The sequence below is a fragment of the Gossypium hirsutum genome, chromosome A08 (genome assembly GCF_007990345.1).
Source record: "Gossypium hirsutum isolate 1008001.06 chromosome A08, Gossypium_hirsutum_v2.1, whole genome shotgun sequence".
Taxonomy (NCBI): domain Eukaryota; kingdom Viridiplantae; phylum Streptophyta; class Magnoliopsida; order Malvales; family Malvaceae; genus Gossypium; species Gossypium hirsutum.
Window position 1 is genome coordinate 4,144,813 of NC_053431.1, and position 27,621 is coordinate 4,172,433.

The 27,621-nt window shown below is 35.4% G+C and overlaps 2 protein-coding genes, 1 long non-coding RNA gene and 1 pseudogene across 3 annotated transcripts; 1 reads left to right on the forward strand and 3 right to left on the reverse strand.

Moving 5' to 3' along the window:
• Nucleotides 1-1,565: 1,565 nt before the first annotated feature.
• LOC107930460 (BEACH domain-containing protein C2) lies at nucleotides 1,566-21,673 on the reverse strand. The gene is made up of 32 exons (XM_016862134.2): nucleotides 21,440-21,673; nucleotides 18,861-20,897; nucleotides 17,149-17,936; nucleotides 16,049-16,732; nucleotides 15,617-15,751; nucleotides 15,246-15,350; nucleotides 14,609-14,722; nucleotides 14,417-14,493; nucleotides 13,725-13,806; nucleotides 13,186-13,524; nucleotides 12,297-12,916; nucleotides 12,029-12,113; nucleotides 11,573-11,767; nucleotides 10,752-11,297; nucleotides 10,520-10,660; nucleotides 9,921-10,400; nucleotides 8,772-8,917; nucleotides 8,020-8,089; nucleotides 7,772-7,855; nucleotides 7,465-7,521; nucleotides 7,312-7,380; nucleotides 7,140-7,226; nucleotides 6,944-7,060; nucleotides 6,134-6,283; nucleotides 5,812-5,896; nucleotides 5,596-5,716; nucleotides 5,366-5,462; nucleotides 5,164-5,277; nucleotides 4,670-5,039; nucleotides 3,166-3,938; nucleotides 2,800-2,922; nucleotides 1,566-1,920 (listed from the first exon to the last, which is right to left on the reverse strand). Exons 2-32 carry the CDS (start codon nucleotides 20,836-20,838, stop codon nucleotides 1,843-1,845), a joined length of 8,910 nt encoding a protein of 2,969 aa, XP_016717623.2. The 5' UTR covers nucleotides 20,839-20,897; nucleotides 21,440-21,673; the 3' UTR covers nucleotides 1,566-1,842.
• Nucleotides 2,887-4,033, forward strand: LOC121204892 (uncharacterized). Its single transcript, XR_005900041.1, has 2 exons — nucleotides 2,887-3,062; nucleotides 3,172-4,033. It is a non-coding gene; the product is annotated as an uncharacterized lncRNA (long non-coding RNA).
• A 2,189-nt stretch (nucleotides 21,674-23,862) lies between the features above and the next one.
• On the reverse strand, nucleotides 23,863-24,735 carry LOC107930482 (18.2 kDa class I heat shock protein-like; annotated as a pseudogene).
• A 129-nt stretch (nucleotides 24,736-24,864) lies between these two features.
• Nucleotides 24,865-27,153, reverse strand: LOC107930503 (uncharacterized). Its single transcript, XM_016862168.2, has 2 exons — nucleotides 26,575-27,153; nucleotides 24,865-25,519 (listed from the first exon to the last, which is right to left on the reverse strand). Exons 1-2 carry the CDS (start codon nucleotides 26,931-26,933, stop codon nucleotides 25,111-25,113), a joined length of 768 nt encoding a protein of 255 aa, XP_016717657.1. The 5' UTR covers nucleotides 26,934-27,153; the 3' UTR covers nucleotides 24,865-25,110.
• Between the last annotated feature and the right edge of the window lie 468 nt (nucleotides 27,154-27,621).

Sequence of the window (27,621 nt, forward strand, 5' to 3'; positions counted from 1 at the left end):
ACATCATCTCCTTCCTCTCGTAACCAAACACTATTCATGGCTATAGCTCTCCGAGATTGAGCACACAAAGATAGATCCCACCCCAATTCTGCGCATTCCACTCCCATTGCCTTTTTGCTTCGCAAAAAGAATCACTATGACCCAAGCGACCACAATAAAAACAGAAAAGAGACAACCTTTCATATTTAAATCGGACATATGAACAAATTCCATGAAACATAAGCTGCTTCTTCCTCTTCGAAGGTCGTCGAATATCGATTTGGACTCTTATCCTCATATAATTACGATTTTCTTTTTCCAAATTAGAGCCATCATACTCAATAATTTTTCCAATAAAATTACCCAACTGCACCACTAGATTTTCAGAAAAGAACCCAATTGGGATGTCATGAATCTGAACCCAAAAGGGTGTAAAAATTAAAGGAACTCTCAATGGATCCTCTCCCCACTTAAGTTTGTATATCACCAATAAATGATTATTAAAAGTCCAAGGTGAACCCTTTAAAACCCTCTCCATGTCCAAAATATGGAAAAATTGAAATAAGTACCTTTTTTCTCCTAGATCTTGAATTTGAACAACCCCGAACAGGATGCCATAGATTAGCCATTGTGCTTTTCATTGCTGGGAAGTGAAAAATACTAGCTGTGAGAAAACACCCTACTAAACAAAACGTTTCCACCTCCCTCTCTGAGTTTGACTCGACTTGAACTTGTAGAATCTCATCTTCCTCCTCATTAATTGATAAACCAACAAATTCTGACTCCATGAGTAAGATCAATGCATAAACGAGAATTCCAAAATTATTAAAAGAGATCAAAGGAATATTTCTAAATCGCCGTCAAAGGAACACAAACAAATTTTTTTCAAAAAGAACAATAAAACCTAATTCCTGCCAGAGAGAGCAGACAGAGACGTACTAGGGTAGCAGAAGTTGATTGTAAGTTAAAAGTTATAATTTATATCGATCCAATTAAAATTTTTAATTAAAGTTTAAGTATTTTATTTTTGTATTATATTAGTATTTTATTTATAAATGAAAAGATTATCATTCTTTTTAATTTTAGAAAATAATAAATTAATTATTGATTTTAACGGTTTTGAAGTTACGATTTTAAAAGAAATGAATAAAAAAGAATATGAGTTAACATCTCTGATTATTAAATCAATTATGAGAGTTTAAATTCAAAAAAATTTAATAGATTTATACATTTTCCTCCTCTAAATTCATTTGTCCAAATGTGATAATCTTTGCTTGTTTGAAATTAATTATTCTATTTATAATGGTACCTTTTAATCTTAATTCTTAGTGTAATGATCATTACTTCATAATTTTAATTCTTTTTTCGATTGATATTCATTACAAGTAATAGTGATAACATCCATCACCTCCACAATTGCACTAAATGTGATAAATGACATCTATGATCTCAATTAAAATCCATGAAGCCTTCTCAATCTAATTGGTCACAATTAGATACAAAACAAAAAATGCGTCCTCAAAGAATAAAAGAAAAAAGAATTGATGAACAAAAAAATGAAGATCTCAGCTCATCATTTTCACGAATGGTAAAAATGCTTACCACTAATCAAATCAAATCAAAATAAGCAAAAGGAATCAGCCTAAAAAAAGCCCTTTTGTTAGGGAGTTTGTTTTCACTAGTGAAAATATACAATGCATAAAATATATGTACACAGAAGCAGCAGCAGCACTTGGATAGGCCTTTTTAAAGTCGTGTTTATTGATTTGATTTTGCAAAATAATATGGACCATGGTGAGATCAATGGTTGCATCTTGTATATTATCATTACCAATCAAAACTCAAAAAAGGCTGAATTGAAGACTATGATTTTAGACGAGGGCTGGCTGCTTCACCTTCCCTACCAACCTTGGGTTTCTTCTCTGCCATTTTCTTACTCAACTACAAATATTTAAAATATTATAATTAGATTGAGCTCAAAATTGGGTTTGATTTAAAAAAAAATTACCAAATTGAAGTTAAATAATCAGCTTGAATCATTTTATTATAGTAAATAGAACTCTCAAACCTTCAAGTATTTAATTTCATCCGATTGAACCTTGATTCGACGGAAATTGATTAGACAATTAGATGCTTGAAGACTAAATTGATTACAATAAAATAATGAAAGCTTAGATGATTATTTGGTTTTGGTTTAGGGGCTCTTTTATATTTAAGCCATAAAATCCATATACTTCTAACTAAAATTAAATTCAATGAAAAGAATTAATCATCCAAACCCCTATCATTTCAACCCTCAAAACATTCATCCTTACTCAATTGAGTCCTCAACTGGATGGAAATTGATTATGCGATTAACCAATTTTGTCCAATAAAAAAATTGATTTTAAAGATTTAATTGATTGTAATAAAACAATAAAGCTTAGATGGTTATTTTTTCGTTTTAGTTATATTTAGGCCACATAAATTTAAATACTTCTAATTAACTTAAATTCAAGTATTAAAAGGAAAAAAAAGGGACCTCTTGAACTAAAGTTAAATAATCATCCAAGCCTTTGTCATTCACAATAAATTGAGCCTTCAACATCTATTTTCATGCATTTGAACCCTTCAAATCTATTTTCATCCAATTGAGCCTTCAATCTGACAATTTTAGTCCAATCAAGGGTTCAATTGGGTGAAAAATAGATGCTTGAGGATTTAATTGATTTTGTATTAAAACAATGATGGTTAGATGGTTACTTAGTTCAAGATCAGGGTTCTTTCTATATTTAAGCCATAAATTCAAATTAGGGAGATTGGAAGATCAGGCTAACTTACTGTTGGATTGGTGAAAATGATCAACTGCTTATCTGCGGTTGAGACTAGAAGATTTGTGTTATCCTTGTCCAAAGCAAGAGCTGCAATATCCTGCCCTTTTCCCAGTTTCAACACATGGAGCACCTGTAAATCAAAGATTTTAGCCAGGTGACACTATTTGCCAATATGGTTCGTTCTCCTTATGCGTAACATGCATTCAAAGGAGTTTAATCTCTGGAACACCCCATTCCGAGATGGAGGAAGAGAGGTTTAGTCTCCCCAAGGTACCTTAGAACAAAATTAATGCAAACTGAATCCACAAGCATGGCTGCATTCACCATATACGGTGGGTAATAATAGCATCTTGGTTTAAAAGTTTTCTTGTACCTTCAGAGCATGCAGATCCAAGAAGCAAACTGAAGGTGATGGAATATCCAATTCTTCAATCTCTTCTGACTCGAGATTTGAATAATCAACCCCGGGATTCTTAAAGCTGAAGTTTTGGTTGTTATTGAACACTCCATTGGAAGATGAGTTCATTCCAATCAAAGCACTGTTGCCATCCACAGAAATTTCCATGCAACTGAGACCACCAAAGGAAGGAACTTTTGCTGTTGCCACTGGAATCCCATTGAGAGTGAATGTTCTGAGAACATGTTGCGATTGGTTCCAGGTTAAAATGATTCCCGCAGAAGAAAGGCAGACAGTGTCAGCTACCACACCAGCAAACCGTCTCATCAAGCAACCCTTCCTTATAGAATGTAAGAGAACATCTGATGAATGACCACATGAAACAACAATACCTAGATCTGAATTGACACAACAACAAATAACTTCGTTGCGGTGACCCCGAAGAACATGTATGGGACCTTCTATCCTATGCTTCCTGCTTTTTTCTGCCAAGGTGTTAGCTAAAGTACCAGTAGTTGAGGTTGGTGTGCCAGGGTCAGCAGTTGCTTCTGATGTGCTACTTGAGCTGGATGTTAATGCCCTATGTATCCTCCAAAGTAATACGGTAGTGTCCCGGGAACCGGTCACGAGATAGTTGTTATCTGGTGATAGAGCAAGGCAAGTGACAGGAGCACAGTGTCCAAAAGCCGTTTCTAGTGTTTTTGCTCCATCAGATGAGAGTAACTTGATACTGTTATCCGCATGTCCACCTAGTTAAATTCCAGAAATTATATATAAGGAGATACTAAATAACACAAGAAATGTGCATAACCATTATCAATAACACTGAACATGTAGTTCAAAATTAAGTCTCTTACTGCTACAAATGTTCTATAAATAGTGGTTGAACAGCCAATCAAAATTGAAAAGTAAAGGGACAATTCACAAGTTATTGATATATTTTTTAACCAATGTTTCACTCTAAATATTTAAACATTGAACAGTAGAAGCTGGTTGTAAAAGATCAGAAGATTAGACTCCAAAAACTGTTATCATCATCATAAAACATAGTTTTCATGCAGCATTTCACTGCTATGAAATTGAAAGATTATCTTATTATAGAATGTTAATGAGAACTTGGGATAGTTTTAGATATGCTAGCCATCCACCCTTTTTCTTTTACAAAGGGACCAAGATTTGTTAAGAGACAACTATAAGCTCATTTTAAAATACAATCATAGTTCATTTGGTTGACCAGAAAAAGTCTTTAAAAGAAAAGTTCAATTCATGCTTATAAAGTATTCTTCAGAGTTCAGACAATGGTACATGTAAGAAGCATCCTTTTCCAACTTATTACTACAAGGACCAAAGGAAGGATTCTAATGAGATGTTCTAACAAAATCCCAGCAAGCATCTGAAAGAAATATTACTTTTTCTTTTCTGATTTAGGGTTCATAAGCTGAAAGAAATTTATTAGACAAATTATGAATCAAGAGGCTACCTGTAACAATTTCTTTATCACATGTAATGGAAACAATAGATGAACTCCTGATCCCAGACGAAGCATATGCTAGTGCCTGGGGAAACTGCTCCTCATCAGAACCTGAACCAGCTGGCATTTTTAACATTCTTATAAGTGCACCACCAGCTGAGCTTGCGATTGCCTTTCCATGTTCAAACATAAATGGTGTTCCCTGATCATCAGGAGTGTTTGGCTGCCACTTGTGCTGTGCAATATGAGCTGCTGGTGCATTTGTGCCAACAATTATGAGAGCATCTGAACATGCATGAATAGCAGATGCAGGCAAATTGCAGCGTTCAGGACGAGGGACAGCATATGGTTTGACTGCTCTTGGGTTCCGAAAGATTGTCTGGCATTAAATGTTAATCAGAAGTAGATCTAACATATTCATTTTCGAAAAAAAAAAGTTTGCCATTAGTGAAAGGACATTATTAGATCACTACTGAACTGCAGATGGAATTGCTAATTGCTACCTGCAAATGAAGAACCTCTGAAAGTGGCATCTTCTTCATGTGAGGAACAATAAGGAGTTGGGAAGGAGTTTGTCCAAAATAAGCGATCTTGTTTCGTGTAGCACACTGTTGTACCTTTTATATGTAATACTTGTGTAAGACAATAAAGAAGGTTTCCCAAATAGAGCAGACATTAGAAGAAAAGATAACAAATCAAACTTACTGGATCAGAGATCTTATTAATATCAACTGTCCCTTCATATGTAATGTATAAGAACATGTTATTGGACAATATCGCTTCTCTGCCTAGTTGCTTATACCTAAACATTCAAATTCACTCATGTAAATTCTTGTAAACATAAGGTTTTCTTAAAACAAGAATCTCTGTGAACAATTATTATTACAAAAATGAATATTACAATTATTATTAGTGAAAGTAATACAAAAATGTACCCAAATATGAGGTCAATCCATTCATTCAAATGTGCAGAGACATGCTCACTCTCAAGAGCCATTCGATGTTTATGAATGAAATCAACTGGGGTTTGAGCCCATGGTGGGAGTTTAACAGAATCTGCATGTTGAAAAAAGAAAAGAAAAGAATCAGACTCAGTGCAAATGGCTTTTGGTTCTCTTCAGACAATGAAAAGAGGAAACTTAGGTACATACCAAGATTTCTTCCTACTTGTGTTGTTCCGAAGTTGATTGAATATTCATTGGTTAACATCTCAGGAAGGTAAAACAATTCAGGAACCTAACATAAATAATATAAAATAAAAAGCAAATGAAGGAAATATTGATACTCTACTGAAGTACAAATGTGTCCAAAATTGATCGGCAAGATAAGACAAGCAACAATCACAGGGTACACACGTGCTTCATATTTTAACCGGACAAAACATAATACACATACCAATTCCTTCACACTAAAGACAAAACATAAAACACATACCAATTCCTTCACACCAAAGACAAAACATAAAACACATACCAATTCCTTCACATCACTCATGTCCTCAAGAACTCTATTCCAAGTAGCAGCAACATCTGAAAATATCCGGTCTGAATGATTAAAATTTCTACCTTGCAGCTGAATTGAAAGAGTAGTAAATGGCTCTATTCTAACAAGATAGTACAAAACCTGCAAGAAAGCACCACATATAACAAAGAAGTTAGATAAAGAACCTGCTCAAATTGATAGCAAAATTAACAAAATCAACTACTTTGCATAGAAATAGAAAATTGGATTGAATACAATGAAAGTCTTCAATCAAAAAATAGAAAAAAGAAATTAGAGGCAAGGAAGACTTCTTGCAATCACATTGTTTTCAAATGAATGTTTGCACATAATTCAGAGGATAGATGTAAATAATCCTTAAAACTAAATAAATGAAGCGTGCAACCTAGTGAACTGGCTGATGCAGAATGCATCTGTAAATCTCATGGTATTAGATTTAGACCAATATGTTAAAGTGCATATACTACAGATTTCAGGTGCACAGCAGCTACATGTTTGCCCTATAAAGGGGATTAGTCTATCATGTGAAGCACCATCTGTAGGGATGAATAAGAGTATCATACAGTAGGTAGTATAATTTAATTTTTAAAGCCAACTACTCCACAGGTAACAATTGCACGCACATGTATGCAAATGTCCCAAGTCCTATGAGGAAACAAACTAAGGAAATCAAACCCTTCATGAATAGCAGGGATATATCTGACATTGTCCCTATTTCAAGGAATTTTCTTATAACCATCATAAAAGTACAACTAGAAATGTTAAATATGTTAGAAAACCTACAGTTCCGGCACTTGAATAGTGTGAGTCATAGTGGAACTTGGGGATAACCGGATCATTGAAGTTAACATATCTCTCTTGGAATTTCTTCAGACGATCTGGATTCAGTGCCCCAACAGGCTGCAAACACACATGACTTTGTAATGGAAAAGGATAGTGCCGATAGAAAGTATGTGCCAGCAAGATTAAAGCAAACTACCTTTGAAAGATCTCTGTAAGTAGATGGATCAGCAAGATTCAAACTCTTTGAACTGTAGTCAGAAAGGATCCATGGGAATACTGGATACTGTAAGTAAGAAAGAAAAGGGCATTGTAAGTACGCCCAAAGAACGTGTGATTATCCATCAAAATGCACTCAGAAACAGTCTTACTTGAGTTATGTCATTGTAACTACGCCCAGCCAATGTGTTTAGCTGCATTAAATATTCAAAATTGCTGATCTGCAGAAGGGTTACAATTCTGCCTGTAATTATGATGCTTATTTATTGCATGTGAATTATTTATATATGTACTGTAATTCATACCTCCCACCTCGCCCAGCGCTCCATTAACTGAGTTCTTTTCAGAAGTTGTTCTGGTCTCTACATCAGAAAACAATATAAGTTCAGGTTCAGGAAGGTAAATAAAAAATGAATCCTTGTAAACAGCAGCTAATACACACACCTTTAGCTAAGTTGTAATGAACCCAAATTTATAGAAGTAAAATACCAGTGAACTTTCCACTCATTTCCTTTAAATACAGATGATATTATCTATCTGCATTCGTGCTAGACCTCTTTCAATTAAAATAAAAGAATATAAAATAAAAATAAAAATCAACCAAAATACAACCTGAGTTGCAAGATAAATGTTGTTCAAATGAGGAGGTTGTGCTTGAACAATAGCTTGGTAGGCGTTTCTTCGGGCCTCGGAACTCTGGATCCATTTTTTTTTTTTTTAAGAAAGAAAAGAAGAAGAGGGGAGAAAAGCCAAAGCCAATGCAAATAAGAGGAACATACAGGGAGTAAACAACCATCAAAAGCGTACTTCTTTTAATCACAAACAAATAAACTTTGAAGGTGCATCCAATAGGAACATACCCCAAAATCAAAGAAGAAGTTAGAACGGTCAACCATGAACAGCTCCAAGGCACTTCGTCTTAAGAGATATCTATGGCAAAAACAAACCAGCAAATGAGGCACAAAGAAGACGTTAAAGCTAAAGCAAAATTCGATGATGAAAAGTTAAAATTCTTTAATGCAGCTATGAAAAATATTATTATGTGATGGATAACTGTGAGGAATAAATATCTCTTTACGCTCCTTGTAATATTAATATAAACAATAAGCACAAAGAGAGAAGACCTTAAATTCATTACTGGATTTTACAACAATAACAACAACAACAATAATAATAAAAGAAATCCTCATCTGCTGGTCATATCCAACTCTTGCAGTATAGTGTGCAGACATTCACATTGACATTTTCAGAATATTGAGAAATTTTTAGAAAACTTTTGGTTGTTAAGAGATAGATGAGATGCTGAAATAAAAGTAATTTCATACAACAATAAAATGGCAGCAGCATCTTTTTCTCATTCCTTGTTTTAGGCAAGCATCTTGTTTCAATATTTAACAGCATGAATTTAATATGAAATCAAGGATGGTTGATAATAACTAGACATATATTGTCTGATAATGATAAGCAAGATGAGTATAATACAACTACTGAGAATATCAAATGACAAAACTTGAAGCTCAAAGCTAGTAAATACAATAGTGATGCTCAAATTTTCTAAGGCTAGCTTGAACAAAAATGACAATAAAACTAATATGTTTCACTATAACTTCACCTTCGGCTATACATTTGATGAAGAGAAGTAATCAACCAACTATGGTCTTTTTGGTCATTTCTCATTTCAGAGTTGCCTTCCAAACCATCCATTGTTGTGTTGTTTTCCGTATAATCAACTATAAAATTTATTTTCTTTGTGGTTACCTGAAAAAAGGAGAATAGTTCATATTCTTGATGACCATTTCTTCTGGTTTGATATAACAAGTACTGAAAGTATGAGAAACAAGTCGCACTAGATTTGCAACAGTAGTTTCCATTCTTGTTCTAGAACACAAATAAAAAGAATTTATCTTTTATCCTAAATCTATAGGAAAACTAGCATCCACAGACACCTATGACTGAGGATTATGGGAAAGCAGGTGAAATAAGGATTGTATAAAGATGTATGATAGCATCCTCAGTGGTCAGACATCTGGCTCTGCAAGTGTGACAAATGTTAATGGCTACTAAGTTTAAAAGTCCCCATAAGTTGAGCTGTAAAGGTGTACCTAAGTTATGAGTTATGAGATGAAAAATGAATTAGATTGGTGACTTATACGAGGGCTATCTCAATTAGCCCAGAAACATTACAGAGGAAGCGGGACTTCTATTCTTGTAGATCTCTTCATTACTTTTCTGTTCTCATACAAGTTATCAATCTTATACAGTAAGTTGACAACTTAGCTGCATACTTCATCATATTTTAGAATTGGCTGTTGTGACTCAAGTAGATTCCTTCTGTTAACGGATCTAATCCTAAGCACCAGATAAAATGCAGTCCTCATTTAAAGGCATTTAAGAATGATGTTCCCTTTAAGTTCATGCACTTCTGTCAAAATCCACAATTCGCTAATATCAAAAAGAGGCACTGTTCTCTGAAAATTTCAGAAAATTGACTGGTTCATCAGCCAACAGTCTTGGTCCTATTATGAGTTTATATGCAGAACATATTGCCTTAATTAAAGAGAATCCTATCAGAAGCCTTTGGGAATCCATGCATCAGAAATTTATCATAGTTTAAGCAATCATCTAGGTTTGAGAATTTGATGGTACCGAGTTTAAGAACATCACAATCAAAGAAATACTAAGCCCACTGTAAAGCAGTGTAAAACAACTATATCACTGAATATAATCTGCAAAGATTTTAAACACAATATAAAAATCTTACTTGAAATGTTCCTCGTATAATCTTCAGCAGTCTAACCATGGATGAAGAAAGTTCAAACACAATTCTCTCACCAAGTTCACTAGAATTGTATCCAGGAGCAACTGCTGATAAACTTTGGACCAAGTCTTGCTCATTGGAAAATTGAGAATGGGTAGATTCTACCATTTTGTGCAAGGGTTGCCCAGATATTCCATAAAGCCTTGGCTGATCTTTTCCACCTTGGTTATTTTCATAGCCTCTATTGTCTTCATTATCAAGTTCTGGCTGTTCATCATCTTCATTCAATAAATTTGTTGAGATTGCTTCTGCTGCCAGAATAGGAGCAGTAGATGAGCTTATGACATCTTGCTGATTGTTTTTCAGATCACTTTGATCTTCAAAATTAGCAGCACCGCCAAAATGAGCAGTCCCTGTGTAATTCCTTCTCAAATATGGTCTCATTCTTGAAGAACTCTCCATAAACCTTAGCATACATAAAGTCTACACATACCATAAAAAGGAAAGAAAAATGTTAGAGAAGGGAAGAGGAAAAAAAAATCAGCTATCTGGAAACATATACTTTTTCTTTTCAGAAGGAGAAAAGAGAAGTCTAAACTTACGCGTGCCTGACTAGGTTGGTCCCCTGCTGGGCCAAAGAGACATTTCATCTCTATCAAGCAAAGAACAAGTTTACGCCATGCTCGAATCCCAGTGAATAACTGGTGTCGTGCAACTAGATCAACTTGTGTACGCCTATCAATCTGGAGAGAAAAAAGTAGATTAATCCAGTTACTAACTTTTATTGCAGCCTAAAAAAGCAACAACAATCATGATAGCTAGCAGTAATCAAACCTCTGACCGCTGAATATTTCTTGCTAAAGCAAAACTTGCAACAAGGACTGCAATAAATTTATAGGATAAAGCATTAAAATCTTTCCCATAGACAGATTTTGTATCAACTGGTTGCAGACATTCCATCCAAGCAACTCCCATGGCTTCAGATTCATTCCATCTTCTCACACGTTCCATATCACTAGCATTCCTCCTCTGTGCAGAAGTAGCCATTGCAATGGCACAGAGACCTCTTCCAGAACCAATCTTTGAGTTGCGTTCAAGATCACGTGCAGCTGCCAAGGCAGCAGCTTTTGCAGCAGCCTTGTCTTTTGGAAAGGATGATGATTTGTTAGGCGCTGTGGGAGGTTTATGAAAGCTTGAAAAAGTATGCAGCTTAGTTGTTTTGCGCTCAAGCATTGAGGATTCACGTTTAAACTGTGTGGTTGCTGGAGAAGCTGGAGTTTCTGCTCCGCTAGCCCCAGCAGCAATCATTGCCAATGCCATTGCAGCTGGTGGCGATGCAAATGCAGCAGCCCAATCTGGAGAGATCATTGCAAGAGCTGTCTGGAAAAAAAAGTGGGGTGGGGTAAAAATTGAAAATTCTCAAGCAAAGCACCAATGAGAAAAACATTGAAAGAAGGAAAACAATGTAGCGTGAGGATAACAACCAACTCTGAAAAAAAAATTCCTAGAAAATAAATTCCGGCTCCTTGCTGAGAGTCATGCAAAACAGAGAAGCATGCATGTGTGCACATAGTACTGTTGGCACTAGGAAAGACAAATTAACACTTATGAGCAAGATTATTTTATGAAAGGAGCTAAGAATAATATGTAGTAACCTCTAACGGTGGAGCATCAGTAGCCAACACAGGATTACCAACAGCTAGAGGATTCAAACCATCAGCAGTAGCAAGTTCATGGATTCCTGCCAAAAGTGGTCTCCATCTCCTCAAAACAGCAATAAAAGGTGGTACAATGGCTTCAAGATACTGTTTACGAAGCAGCTTTCTGTCCCTCCCAACAGCATGCCATACCTGCAGCATATGTCATGTTTAGGTTAATTCAGAATATCAATCAAGAACCTAGATAATCATAGTGATGAGGAAGAAATAAAAGTAAACATTAAACATTCCTTTGCAATATCATAACAGAATGAATATGTTAATAGATGAGAACAAAGAAAAGAAGAAGACAACATATTGCTGTGCCACAAAAAGTTGAAGAGTAAAGCACAAAAACTAAGGAAGTAAATAATTTGCTGCTATTTCATACCAAGCAATTCACGTAGAACTAACCTCAGAATAGAGAACACAGGATGCTACCAAAACTCTCTGTCTCTTGGAATCAGAAACTGGCATGTTCAGAATAGGAGAAAGCACACTGCAAATAATTAAATTAATAAGTTCTAAAATCTCCTTGTATATGAGTAATGGAAGTGAGGTGGAAACAAGACCAATTAGACTACACGGTACAGGAGAGAGACAGAGCAGGCACTTTAGTGGATAGATATGTACACTTATGCATCATGTGGTTGTTGATTAGGAGAATCCTCCACTACCTTACCTCCACAACAATGCTGACTCTGGATTTCTTGCTGCGATTCCATCACTGTTGTCTAAGGACATGATGTTCTCTCCTTGGTGATACAATGCTTCTGGCACTCCATCTTCTATGCCCACATTCCTTGTGACCATCTTGTCTGCTCCATTATCATCTTCCCTCATTGAAAGAAGCACCATGCGAAGCATGCATAAAAATGGTTGGTCACTGTCCAGTAACTGGTAAGGTGCTGCCATTCCTCCCATCCCAGTACCTGATCCACCACCTATACCAAGACCGCCACCAAGTCCAGAATCATCTAACAATAAAGCTTGGAGCATGCTTACAGACTTCTTCACTAGAGGAAGTTCAATCCAATTCCCCTTAGGATCCTTTTGTAAAGCAGCACTCCACAACTCCCAGCCACTGCCACCAGCACCAAACTCGCCAGTTCTAGGAAAGCCAACCCCATACCATAAGCGGCTCCTGTATTTCCAACCCTCAGCTATATCCATAGCACAACTTCCATATGACACAAAAGCTGAGGAGACAGAGTCATATGGCTCAGCTGCAGCAGCAGCAGTAAGCCGTTCCATCGCCTTTGCAGAAATCTGCCCGTTTGCATCAGCCATTGAAGCAAGGACCTTGTTTGGAAAAAGAACATGAAAGCAGGAAATAAAAAATATTAGAACAAGGCATAGCATAAAGGAAGTCAAAGCAATGTTCATAAAAAGTTAATAATAACAATCAGGCCTAAGAACTGTCACATGTCCATGCTATAAGTCAGGAAATCCAGGAAGACATTATGGCTGATAAGGCTATCGTGGAAGATGAAGAAGTTTAAATAAATCTCTAAACCATGAAAATTCCATGTATGCATAGACAATTATCTTTAAGGGGGCAATGCACGTACATCAAGAGGAAGTCCACCAGAATTTCCAGATCTACGATCATCCGAACCTTCTGATGATTCTCTACCAATTGATTCTCTACCAGTTGATGCAATGGAATTTGAGTAATTATATAGGGGAGATACGAGAGAAAGCGGAGATACAATACCCTCAGCTTTGCGTGATGCACAAGAAAGTTTACTTTGTAACCGTAAATGATCTTCAACAAGCATTAAAATGACAATTGCATTCTCTACCAAAAAAATAGAAAGTTGCGCAGCATTCTCTGCTTGTGCCTTGGCTTCCATTGGGGACAAACCTTCTGCTGCAACCCCAGCAGCAGCTGCAGCAATAACTTGAGTCTGCCATGGAAGAAAAGCTTAATGAAGAACTATCGCAACTTTTTCCTCTAGTGGTGAGACTTAATACTAATCATTGAAAATATAAACAGCAGCAGAAATAAGAGAAAGCAGCTAGTGGTGAGAACAGTAAAATAACAAAATTCAAGAAAAAAGAAGCCATAATTATTGCATTAAACTGCAATTGTTAATGACCATCTTACCTGAGCCTGCAGCTCTCTAGCAGCGAAGTCCAGCAACCCAATCAAGAGCCTTCTCTTGAATATTGGCAAATATTCTTCACGCCTTCAGAAAACAACCACAAAGGAAATCAAAATAAATTAATGCTTTCTTGTTCATCCAAAAAATATATTACAGATAAGCTTTCACCAATAATAGCAACTGCTGCCAAACGTAACACATTTAATAGGATTCATGAAGAACACATAAGAAAACAATGAGAGACAATGTTAAATAAATCACTGTAGCCTTGTGGCTATTTAATATCCTATGCAAAGCATATTGAATATATTGGATACACTAAGTGTTTAGTGCAGTGCATGATGTATCAGAATTTTAAGCAATAAGAAAAAGAAGCAAATTAAGTTTCTATACTTTGACACTTCATATCAAAGCCAGCCAATGATTTTGTTACCTCAAGGAAGGCAGAATTACAGAATTCAATGACTCGGTGATTCTACAAGTTGGCAAGTGAGATCTTTATATCTGTGTAAATACAAAGTGTAGAATTCTCCTTTGACAAGTGCATGTTGTGATGTTCCGACAGAAGTGCTCATTTTACAAAGCAGTCCAAGGGAAAGGAACTAAGGTTCAACAAATCACAAAAGGCACCAGTGTACTGTTGGAGACAATTACAGCAATAAAATTATGGAACAGGACGCAATAGAGTTAATACCTAATTCTCTCGTCCCCAGTGCTTGATCCACCCACAATAGAGAGCCATTCTGCACAATGAATTGTAGCTTCAATATCCTGTAAATTGGAAGCAATAACCAGAAAATATAAATGGAACTGACATGCTTGAATTAAGGGGGACAAATATATACTGAAAGATACAGTAAAGTGGAAAAGATGGAGAAAGAAAAACCTGCCATCCATCCTTTTGGCGCATTGAATGCTCCAAAATAATAATCAGGAAATTGTGTATGAGATCCTCTATGTCTCCAAAGCTTACTGAATTAGACTGTTTTCTTTCATCCATCTGCAAAATCAAGTAACAATGTGTAATGCTTAACACAAGGAGCATATGCATATTCATAGTTGCCCAAAAAGGTCAATACTACTCCAAGTCCTCTAAAATGTCAATCCTAAAGGTCAAGTGATGTTATCTCACATCAACTAAGTATCAGGATTCATGTGGTGTTATATTAACGTTAGGACCCTCCGCTTAAGCCAACTGGCTCTAGGTTGGATGCTTTAACATAGTATTGGAGCAAAGTTCTGTTATGTTGTTCTTCCTACCTAACCCCAACCCCAAGTGAGGTTGAGAGCCCTGCTGACATTGTCGAGGGAGTTTTAAGTGGAGCTATTCATATCTATTAAGTACAGAGTTTCTGTGGTCTTATATTAAACTGGACCCCTCCATCTATAGCCAATTGGTTTTAAGCTTAGATACTTTTAACACTAAACAACACCATCTAACAGATTTATATGCAGTGGAACATCAAAGACGACAAGGGGAAGAAGCACAAACATAAAGAAAAATTGAAGATGGAAAGAGTTACCTCATAGTTATAGATAAGGACCTCTATTATCCACTCAGGCCATTCCTCCATTTTTGTTAGACTACTTCTATTTTCTGGATGACTGCAAGCCAAAAACAGAAGATCCTGAACAGAAATAAATAACTCAGAAACTATAATACAAAATCAGAAAAAGTCGTAATAAGGATAGTTAAGAGCATGAAAGCAAAACGCAATGGTATATAACTGCAGTTGAATTCAGGACAGGAAAAAGCTAGGCACAAAAATAAATTGGTGATGGTTGAAAACTGTGTTATGTTCTGATAAGCATATATTAGTTTAAAGCTTATTTTGTATTACTAATCGTAAACATTAGAACGAAATCTGCAACTGATAAATTCAGACAAGAATACCTGTAGTGCCCGGCTTTGGAAAGATCTAGATGCATATGGCAGCGAACGCAACAAAACCACCAAAAGTTGTAAGTGTTCAAAACGATGGCCAGAATCATAAAAGCTCAATCTATCCTCTGTGGAAGAAGCATTGATCTGAGAAAAAATAATAATGACTTCGGCATTCAGTGCTATATGCAAGTACAAGATGCCATAAGAAGCTAGCATAGTTCCAAAGCATAGATGATATTTTTACTTCAGCAGGCTGAAAAAATACCACATCCTGGTTATACTTTAAAAAAGAAAAGAAAAGAATTAAAAGAAAGTTTTAGAAAGTTGATGCAATGGTAGACCAATAAGTTTTCCAATGCACAAAACTGAAAGAAAATATAAGCAGAATATCATTGATCATCAAGGTCAAGATAATATTAAAGCAAAAGATTGTTATCATACTGAGGCCCCCAATAAAGCAGTGTAAGCATTGCTTGTCATAAGCCTGTTAGGAGCAGCCTGAAAAGCCGTCTGCAAAGCATAAAACAGGAGAGAAACTTTATCATCAAACATACTGCCACCTGAATCACTCAATGCAACACCAAAAAGGCTGCTTGTCATTTCGGAAGACTCGCGTAAACCAAATTTCAGATGCCCATGTGCTACTAAAGCTGCTAACAGTCCAATGACCTCAACGACAATTCCATCATTTTTGTCAACATTGTAAACATTATTCCTTGCATTGTCGGCACTAATTGAAATACTTATTCCACCCAAATTCTTCATAAAAGCAATTTCAGAAACAGATGACATCCTTTCCATTTTCACACTAGGAGAAGCTGCCACAAGGCTACTACCACCATCAAGGAATAGAGATTCAAAATCTTTCTGTGAAATTTGATCCCTCTCCTTCATAGACCCTTCATCCTGGCTTCCTTCCGGTTCAGATCTTTGAACAGACAAGCTTTCATCCTCCTTAGTGCTAGTTTCAGGAATGTTGTGATCGCCAGCTTTAACTTCTCGTTGCAGGAGGACAAGTAGTGTTTCTATCCCACCAGAACCCATCAAAGAACTTGCAAATGTTTGAGCTCTGGTAGCATTTGGTTGTACCACTAGCCTGTAGATTAAATGGAGCACCCTGGCAACCTGAATGGAATACAACTGAGTCATTTCTAGCAAAACAATGAGAGAAATGTCCTCCAATATCAGCCAGAAATAAGAAGCATGCATATAGCCGTATGGTCTAGTTGCATGTGATCATATGCTGATCCAGCAAAAGAAAGTCAAATAGGATAAATGTTCTGGAGACCCAAAATAAACTTCAGAGAAGAAGCAAAAACAATTTTAAGCATATCATCATCAGAATGTTTACTTCTTAAGAAATTAAGTTTCTTTCCAAAGTTTATTTAATTAAAAAGATAACAAAACATCACAAAGATAGTCATGCTTCAATATGACAAACATTGTTAAACCAACATCTGTTCAACTTTTATCTAGAAAAAGTGAACTTCTCATCTTTGAAGGAAATAGTGAAAAGGAAATAAGAACCATTATGAACTCACCTGATTAGGTTGTGGGCAATCAACCATGAATCCTAGTAAACAACGCACATCATCTGCAGCCAATGAAGGTGGTGCTGCTCCTATTAAAAGTTCAATGACAACTAAGAGTTCATCAACCAAAGCATTCACTTCACCTACTCTCTGTGTAGCATCAAGTAAGGAGAAAGTATCCAAGGAGTCCTTTTCAGAAATTGTCCAGTAGCACCTTCTGCAGCCATCAAGGAGCATCTGCATAGCATTGGCATCTCGCATCACTGTTGACTGTGTGAAGACCATATCTGCAAGCGATGATAGAAGTTTCTTTTGGAGCCCATAGCTGCACAAACTCCAAATTTTAAGATCCAAAAGCAGTGTACTGAAAAGCTGCACTTTAAGTACGTAATTATGCTTCTGAGATTGACATAGAGAAACCACAGCTGCAACAAGCTCCTCATCTCCCACACCATCATGCTTTCCATCCCCAAGAGAAGACAAAGTTTGTAAAAGATAGTCTAAGATTCTTGAAAGAATCTCAAGTCCCCTTGTGCGACGTATCTCTTCATTGTTCCCTGGGTGGTGGAGGGCAATAGAAATAATTCTAAATATTGGAGCAGCTAGAGCTGCTGTAGCCAAAGACAATGGAAGACTACCCTGTTCTGGTTCCAAGCTATCTTGACACATTTTGCTGACAGCCAGAGGAAGTAAGGACATGGGACCTCCATAGGCTAAAGCCCAAAGAGCCTCCACAGGTCTCATTCGTGTTGCAACATGGACTTGTCCAAGAACCTCAGCAGGTCTACGCAGAATTCCTAAGTCACCATAGATAGGTAATTTAAGCAAGAACTGAAAATTACTTAGATACAATAGAAAAGAAAGAGGGCCAAGAAATTTCAAGTTTAAACATAACAAAAAAGTCAAATATGAAGGGGAAAAAAAATACTATGGTTGATTTCACTAATATAAACAAAAAAAAAATGAACTCTATTCTCCACTCATCTAGGAAATAGGGAGTGCAATGCTGCAATGTCTGGAAGTTAATGTAAAGATGTTAACCATTCAAATTTGATATAAGCATAAAAGAAGCCTAATATTTAAGAGATGTGGGATAACACCACTTAGTACTCCCCCTCACATGTAACACGCAATGCATACATGTGGACAACCTCGCATGGGATTTGGTAGGAAGAACAACAATACAAAAACAAGACTTTGATAAAATATTAAGCATCCAACATGAAACCAATTGGTAATAGGTGGAGGGGCTCAACTTTAATATAAGACCATAGGAGACCTAATATTTAACAGATGTAGGATAACACTTCACAAACCAGAAAAAGACAATGTCACATAAATGAAACGGGTAAACCCATCACAGCAGAAGAATTTACATTCACAGTCAAGTAAACTGACATGCCATCACCAACACTTCCTCCAACATCCATGCATGCACTGAGAGTGGGAAAAACGTAGGAAAAGAAACATACTCATAAAAACAGAACCATTCTGCATGCTTGTACTACTTTAAAACAGCACGAATAAAGGGAAAAGAAAATGAGATTAATATAACAACTCTCTCCCTCTTATTTCAGCAATCTTATAAACTGTTCTAATTCAGGAACATGGAAAGAGAAAAAATATCATAAGATAAGAAACAAGTACCTAAGAAAAGAACTTAACGTTCATGGACATTCATGCACTAAAAAGGAACTAAAATTAAAGATGAATCTATTCACCTGCTGAGCCAGAAGGAGAAGCATCTCGACAGAACCGCCCAGTAAGAAGACAGGGGTGGTAGAGTAGGTGAAGACAATCTCCAATTTCTGCATCTAATAAACAACTTTCCCATGCCATTCTTTGAACACGATCATTTGTGGCTAGCCAAGGAAGTCCTGCACCATTACCAAAAGAAGGCAGCATATCCCCTCCCCTAGAAGCTATTCGTGCCATTCTTTCAGGCCCAATTGGTTCCTTAAAGATATATACTGGGCCTATTTCAGCAAATAAAGGGCATTGACGGCGACGGCGCTGTAAGCCGCCCATTGCAGGAGGAGGGCTTGTTCCAACGCAACTGAAAGCTAGTGGCTTGGAAATGCGAGGAAATTCAAAAGGATGGCTTTCATACAAAGATCCATCAATATATAATCTCAATTCACTGTCTGCTTTCCCAATAATTCCCTGCCTGCATACATATTCCAATCCAATAAAATACCAACATTGAGGTTTGAATGCATGAGTAAAATGTAAAGATGTTTTCTTTCCTTTTGCGCTACCACTTTCAACCACTAAAAATTGTGCATGAAAATATGCCTCTATTCCCTTATTATCAGCAGATAAGAAGCTAAATAAACAAGGCATGTGTGCTGTGCCTTGACCAGCAAGGGCACTTGCAGTGGCAGCAGCAGACATAGCCGATGATTTTCCTGACTTGGCTGCAGCTGCAGCAGCAATTGCAGCTGCAGCAGTTGCTGTGTTTAATGTATCTGCAAAGGATTCAATGTAGATCCACGTTGCAAAGGAAAACCCATTGGTAAATGGCCAACGACTTTCCCCAGGACCAAGCAAACCAGAGCTTTCACCATCAAATTCAAAGGTGCGTGCTGGCCCCCTCGACTCTCTCCCACTCACTGCCTTCTCTAATGCAATCATTAAGCGAGGTGCCCAAATGGTAGTCAGTGTTCTTGTAATGACCTGAAACCATCTACGCAAATCAATAACACTAACTGAATGCCCCGCCAAATGTTGGATGCAATAACATAAGGGAGTCCCATCCCATTTTATATGCTCTAGTGAGCCAACACCCTGAGCAAAAATATTCTCAGCTGACCTCAAAAGCACTTGTAATAAACCAGCCATAGAGCACATTGCCCTGTTTCTTGTGCAAGCCCGCAATATAACAAGCAGGCCTCTAACCATCCGTGTCCTGGAAGATATGGCAATGTCACTATCTCCTTCCCAAGGAAGCCAAGGAATTAGCTCACCTGCCACTATTGCAGCCCGAGAGTTTAGCATCACACTAGGAGGATTGTTATCCTCGTCCTCTTCAAAACTTTCAACTCCGCCCATTGTGGCAATAAGTGAATCGACAACCAAGAAAGGAATGCTTTCCATGTCTTCCTCACTTCCAAAAGCCTCAACCCCAGCTACAATATTCTTCAGCTTGTTCAAGCTTTCAGGGTTGCCCATAATGGCAGAATCCACCAAATGCAATAGCTCGGGAGACACGTTTGGCATAGCAGCTTTTGGCTTTGCCTCTCTTGGTGAAGCATGGGGTGAATATCCAGAATCTGCATAAAAGACAGAATCAAGACAAGTTGCCGAGCTTGACTGCCTAATATCATAATCTGCATGTCTTGCTGGTCCAGGACTTGAATTAGAACGGTCATGCCATGTTCCAATCATTGGGAAAGAATCATGCTCCTCAAACCCACCTGATGAGCCTCTGTCACGGTCTAAATCTTCGGATGGATTCGTATCCACCTGACCACCATGAGACTCCCCAGCAGTCTTAGCCTGATTTTCTAGAGATACATGCTCAGATTTGTCCTTATTCCCAATCATAGATGCAGAACAAAACCCCTGTGACACTGCATTATCATTTCTTAATACAGCTTCCTCGCCAGTTGTAAAATTAACGTTCCCCTGATGAGATCCTCCTACCCTATCTGAGAGTACATTAGTTTCTCCAAAGTTCTTTTCTTCCTCTTCTTCCATTTTTTTTCTACTTTAAAGGCCTAGCAGATACTCATTTATATTATTTACAACTAATTTTCCTGCGAAATAAATAAATCAGAACGAGAAGTGTCATTCCTATCAATTCTTAACACTCTTAAAGATGCAAAACTATCAACCACGTGAAACTAGTCTTGTAGTACAAAAAGAAGAAGAAGAATTATGAAGCTCCTCTAAATTTGCTAATATTCTCTGTGAACTAAACCAAACAGAACCCTGTAACATAATTTTTTTGCACACTGACTAAAAATTAAGCGCAACTTCCCCGCTGGCAACTGACTCAAATTCGCACAGAAGAAAAAGCAAGCAATTCAAATTTGAATCAAATAGTTAGATATAACAAGCCGCAGATCCATCTCATGAAGCACGTAAACATTTAAAACTATAAGTTTCTCCCAATTGTATGGTTAAAAAAATGATCTCATCCTTACATTGACGAATCGATCAATTACCATTGAGACTAACAATCGGGAATATGAGAAAACAAGAAATGATCGATCCAACCTAATTGAAAACATAAATAATTGAGATACATGCAGAGATCATAGTTTACCGGTCATTGATTTGAATAATTCTAACATACCTGTAATGGAGAAAGTAACTGATGAAGTTACCTCAAATGGATCAGTGCGGTTCAAATTCTTAAGTTTCCCGTTGAATGTATCGATTTCAAAGTAAGAACGATAAATAAAATCGAAATGAGAAAGAGAGAATCAAAGAAGACGAGAGAGCAAAAGAGAAATGAAAAGAGCGCGAAAATGGCGCGAAAGAGAAGGTGCATTTGGCAAGTAATTAGCGCATTAGGCCTTCCTTTTGATTGCTCAGTCAAAAAAACTAAGGATCATAATTTGCTTAGGCCTTCCCTTTTTTTTTCTTATTTTATTTTTTTCGATTAAGCACTTTTTGAGGTTAAAAAATTTTGTATTTTACCCACAAATATAATAATAAATTATTAAAAAATAGATTTTCTGATTAAAATTATGATTTATAAGTAAACGTACAATTTTTTTAATTTCTTTTCTTGCATATATCAATTTTCAATTTTTAAATAAACGAAATTAAAATAATAATATAACAGATAGGTGAAAGTACCATTAATATCCTTGTAGGTTAGAAGTTAATGAAAATCCTAATGAAAATAATTAGTTTACTTTTTAATCTTATATATATAATTAATTTATCTTTTTTTATTAAATGAATAAAATATACTTTAACTTTTAACACAGTACACCATATGATTAAAAGAAAATTAATTTCTAAAAATTAAGGCCCAAATGGAATATATGATAGGGAGATGGCTGAAAACATTACTTAGGTCTAATATTTTAGGTCTTACTTAAACAAGAAACAAATCTTTTAAAATATTTAAATAGAAGCCAAATCTTTTCGAATTCATCGAGTAACAGCTTATGTGGGCATATATTTGATAAATTATTTAAATCCTAAAAATATTCTAAAATTATGATAAAAATTTTATTATAAAAATATTTTATATATTATAAAAATATAAAAATATATTCATTTATAAAAAATTATAATAGAGTATGAACATAATTTATTTACGTGTACATGCTATATATTATAAAAGTATATACTCAATCATAAAAAAAATGTTATAGTTATTTTTATAACTTATTTATAACTATAAAAAATAATCTTTTGAAATTATGGCAAAAATTTATATTATTTAAAAAAATATTATGAAAGTTTTGGATAATTTATAATATATCTTTTATAAAGTTTATATATTATAAAATTTATGTTATTTTTATTTAATTTACTTATAAAAAGGGATATAACTTAAGTTTTTCTTCAAATTAAATTTATATAAATTTTAATAATTAAAGTTACATATTATTTAGACTGTGAACTCACATATTATAAGGTTGATGCTAATTTTGTAAATAGAAAAAGTTTTATTGCACTATGTTGTGGACATGATACTATTTGAGATAATTGTGCTACACACAAGCATCATAGATAGTTCACGAACTCTTTAATTTGAGTCATTCAAGACTTTGAAATGTGATTGAGAATATATTTTTTGTTCTAAAAAAAATATTTCCCATAGTAACATCACTTTAGTATAGTATAAAAAAAATAGTTGGACCCACTAGCATGTTGTATATTTCATAACTTTAACTATAAGTGAAATCGACATGATTCATACTTCGTAAACTCCATGAAAGAAGTAAATCTTGACAATATTAATTATGCAAATTCAAATTCGAATCATAACAGCCTCAGTCAAGGACCAACAAATGATGATAAAGAGCATCTGTTAAATATTAAAAAGTGAAGTAGTAGAACAATTATATAAAATTGTATATGATTTTTGAGGTTTTAATGTTTTATTTTATTTTTTAGATTGGATAATAAATTTAGGTTATTTAATTAATTTTTTATCCGTGCGAGTCATGAATTTATTATTTATATAAATTATTTGAAATATAATATATTTTGAATATATTATTACATGCGTAAATTTTACGGAATTACATGCATAAATTTTAAGGAAAAAATATATTTAAATTTAAATAATTAAAAAAATATTTTATATTTAAAATATATTTTTGTAATATTTTTAAAACAATGTTATTATATTTGATTGTTGCATGCAATTAAATTATTTTGTGATTTTTGTTGAAATTTTAATTTTAAATTTTAATTATAATTTAATGTATGATGCTTAAAGTTGTTTATCATTTAAAATTTTATTATAATCAGGATAAATTACATAAAGTCACTTATGTATAAAAAAATTTATTTTAAGCATTTAAAATTAAAAAATTTATGATTTAAATACTCGTATTATATGGTTTAGTTATTTTAATCATTCCTATTAAAATTGGTATAATTCAAATTTAGTCCACAAATTTTATATATTATATCAATTTAATCATAATTTAAAAAATTAAAGTAAAACAGATTCTTTATTCGTCGTTTCCATTTTCATTGCTGCACTATAGTTGTGGAGGCGTAGGAAGAATGCTCAAACTAAGAATTAAAGAAGAAGAAGAAACTCATGTTTTCATTGTTAAAAGTTCGATTACAATTTTACATCATTTGACCAACATTGTTCTGTAATGGTAACAGACTCTATTCAAACATCACTAAACCAAAGTTTTTTTTTCTCAGAAATCTTAACCAGAAACCTGAATGGTTTTGACATCAGGCTTCTTTACTTCCATCTTCGGAATAGTAACAATGAGAACCTTATTTTCCATGGAAGCTTTAATTAGATCCGTTTTCACATTCTCAGGCAACTTGAACCACCTCGAGAACTTGCCACTGCTCCGCTCCACGCAATTCCACATCTCGTTTTTCTCTTTCTTCTCCACATTCTTTCGCCGCTTATTTGACGCACCCTTTCATCTTCGATTTCCTCTTTCTCAAGTCCAGGAAGATCGGCTTTGAACACATGGGCACCCGATGTCTCTTTCCAGTCGATGCAAGTGTTGACCAAAGCTGAATTTTCTCGGAAAAGTGATTCCAAATTCTTAAAGGGGTCCCATATGTCGATGACGAATGGATAGAAGATGTTGCTTCGTCGATTGCCAAAGAAACTTGGGATCAAAGACATTTTTTTTCCTTTTCAAATTCTTGGAATTGCTTTTAGGTGTGTTGGGGTCAATTTGAGAATTAGGCAATTAGTGTCAATTATTTCTTGAATCAAGGAAGAGATGCATAGAATAGGTATTTGAAGGATACATAGGTTGTCTGGGGAGGGAGGCGGATGGGGACGGTGGTGGGGGTGTTACGATTGGGGCGAGAGGGAGAGGGAAGAGGGACGAGGTGAGAGTATTTTTATTTTATTTAATATTAATATAATTATATTTATTTAATATTAACAGAAATATTAATATAGAATTTAAATTTATTATATATTTTTTAAAAAATACTTCTTTATTATTATAATTGCCTTCCAAGCAAAAGACCCAAGTTCGAATCCCAGCAAATGCAAGCAATTTTTCTTTTAAAATCACTTAAAAAAACACTTACAGGAGCTTAGTTGAATAGAGCTAATAATTCCATTTTACAGCGAACTTCAATATACTTGTATTTTTACAAAACCATACAACTTGTTTGATATCATAATATGAGAACACAACCCAAGCAAATACTAAGTGCTAGCTTTGTGATCTAAACCAAGTTTTTTACACATTAATAACACCCATTTCATGCTATATATAGCTCAACAGACCATGAAACACATTATTTACCAAAATTTATAAAGAACTTAAGGTAGTTTTATTATGTTTTTTCTGGAGGTGAAGCTGATGAAATCTCGAAGTAAGTTGGCCTTGGGGTTGAGGGGCAACCTACAGATCGGATTAGATCTTCCACAGCTAGCACTTGAAACTTAGGGGGTGAATTCAGTGCGATGTTGTCAACTCGGTGCTCATATATTTTACCCTTCTTGTCGAGTTTGTATTCAGAAGTGCCATCGAATCGACCACGACTCTCCCATGGGACTCGTGGAATGCCATGGATGGTCCAGCGAACCATTACAACATTCTCCATTGGCTGCCATACACTGACAATGTCGAGCCAGAGAGCTTTGAAAAATATCCTCCCATGGAATCGCAGTGCCCGGAAGATTGATTTATAATTGTCGATTCCGATGAAAGTATTGAGAGGATCTTTGAATACAATGTCATCCCTAAATGGAGGAGAAGTAACTTTGTCAGAACATGGAGTATAAAGATGGACAGTATATGAGAAAATTAATCCTCCTGCATTTATAGAGGTGTCACATAGAAAAGCCCATAATCTATTTACACGAGGAAGGCAGCAGCATGCATCAACCTAGTGGCTTATGCTATTTATGCACATTCGGCATAACTTTATCCAGTATTGTTAAGACAAGCACCTAGGCATTGCGCCTTAGCATCAAACAAAAGCACCTCGAACCCCTTTAGGCCAGGCGCATTCAGTAGGCACAAGCTCGGCACACCAAGGCATGCACTTTTGTAAGGCAACACACACACACAAAAAAAGAAAAACCATTTTTGAAAAGGGATCCTTCTCAATATTTGAGTATACGACGACAGGCATAGGACCAAAAGAAATCATGCACACCGGCCAACAAAATTAAAAGAAAAATTAGCTTGTTCACTAAACAAATTCGACCAACTTTCAGAGTTTATTATCATGAGTATAAATCTTAAGCTTATTATACACACAAGCACGTACTCATCAAGACTAATAGATATACAAAAATGCACACACATGCATGTTGCACATTATTTCACTCGAGCAAAAACGCTTGTCTTTAGCGCTTCGTGCCTTAGTCAATACAAGGGTTCGAACGCATAGAGTGCACACCTTGCCCTTAACAAAACCACCTTTGCCATCCATCAATTTGTAAAACCAATCAAACATGGATACTATTAACAGAGTTCTCTATGTTCTAAGCTAAGCGCCAATACTTTTTTCCTTATACACACACACACAAACAATCAACATTCAAACAAAAGATCAACATTCAAAAACATCTAATTACATCAAAAACATAAGCTCGGAATGAATAAGTACGCGTTATTCAAACAAATGTCATCACCTTTCTCTCTCTTTTTTTTTTTTTGAATTTAACGATGAGAATCCAAAATCAGCAGATGAACAAGGAAAACTTTGAAAAATCGAATTTATTTTACAGAATTCTCAATTATTTACTCCATTTCAAAGAAATCAAATGCGGGAATATTGAATCCGAACCTGTAAATATCAAAACTAAGCTCTCTGTAGAAGATGTCCGGAAACTCCTCTCTCAAGGTCCGAATAGCGTAACCCATATTCACGTAATAATCCTGCTTCTCCTCTTCCTCTTTGCTGGGCTTCGATCCTCGCTTCACTGGAGCCGAAAATTGTACGTACAACCTCAAGTTTTGGCTCAAACACGAAACCGTACTGCCGGCATCTTTAACACCGACCCTAGCGTTGGTCCTTGACCAAACTTTCTCGTCGTCGTTCTTCGAAATCGCACAGCTCTTGAGGAATTTAGGGCGGGGGGTAGGGTTAGAGAAAAAATTTGCAGAGGCGGTGGAAATTTCAGGTGAAGGCATGAGAAATGCCATCTCGAAGTATGGTTCTCGAGAAAATTTGGAGTAGAGAAGGTGGGATTAAAAGAAAGGAAGGGAATTAAATGCCATTTTCTTTGGACGGAATAAAAAGTGGGAAATTTCCAGGATAGGGTTGTTTGGATAGCCAGAGAATCTAAGAGGGAATAAGGGATCGCAATTTTTTTTTCCCGATTTCAACCGAACGATTCTACGCAAAAATTAATAAACTATTACTAATTTTACCTTTGGCCAATTAACTTAAAAAAAATTATAAAAATAATCATTAAATTATTTAAAAATTTTCATTTAAAGTTACTAAACTGTTTAAAATTTTTTATTTAAGTCATTGGATGCTAAGGTTTTTTTTAATCATCTAATGAGCTTCAAGTGACGATTCAATAATTGTTATGATGGATCAATACCCATCAACAAGTAGAACATACTTTAGGTTCAAATCAATCTGACGATCAATGTCAGATATTAGAGAAGAAAGTTGTTTAGATTTTGTTTCGCAGATTCATGATGTTCAAAGTTATTTTATGAAAAAAACTAAATTGTAAAAAAAAAGTGGATGAGAGCTTTTCAATTGGTACAGACAGTGTAAATAGAAAATGCCATATAGGAGTAGTCTTAACAACTCAATAATTTAAATAAAAATTTCGAATAATTCAAAAATTATTTTGTACTTTTTTTAAAGTGAAGT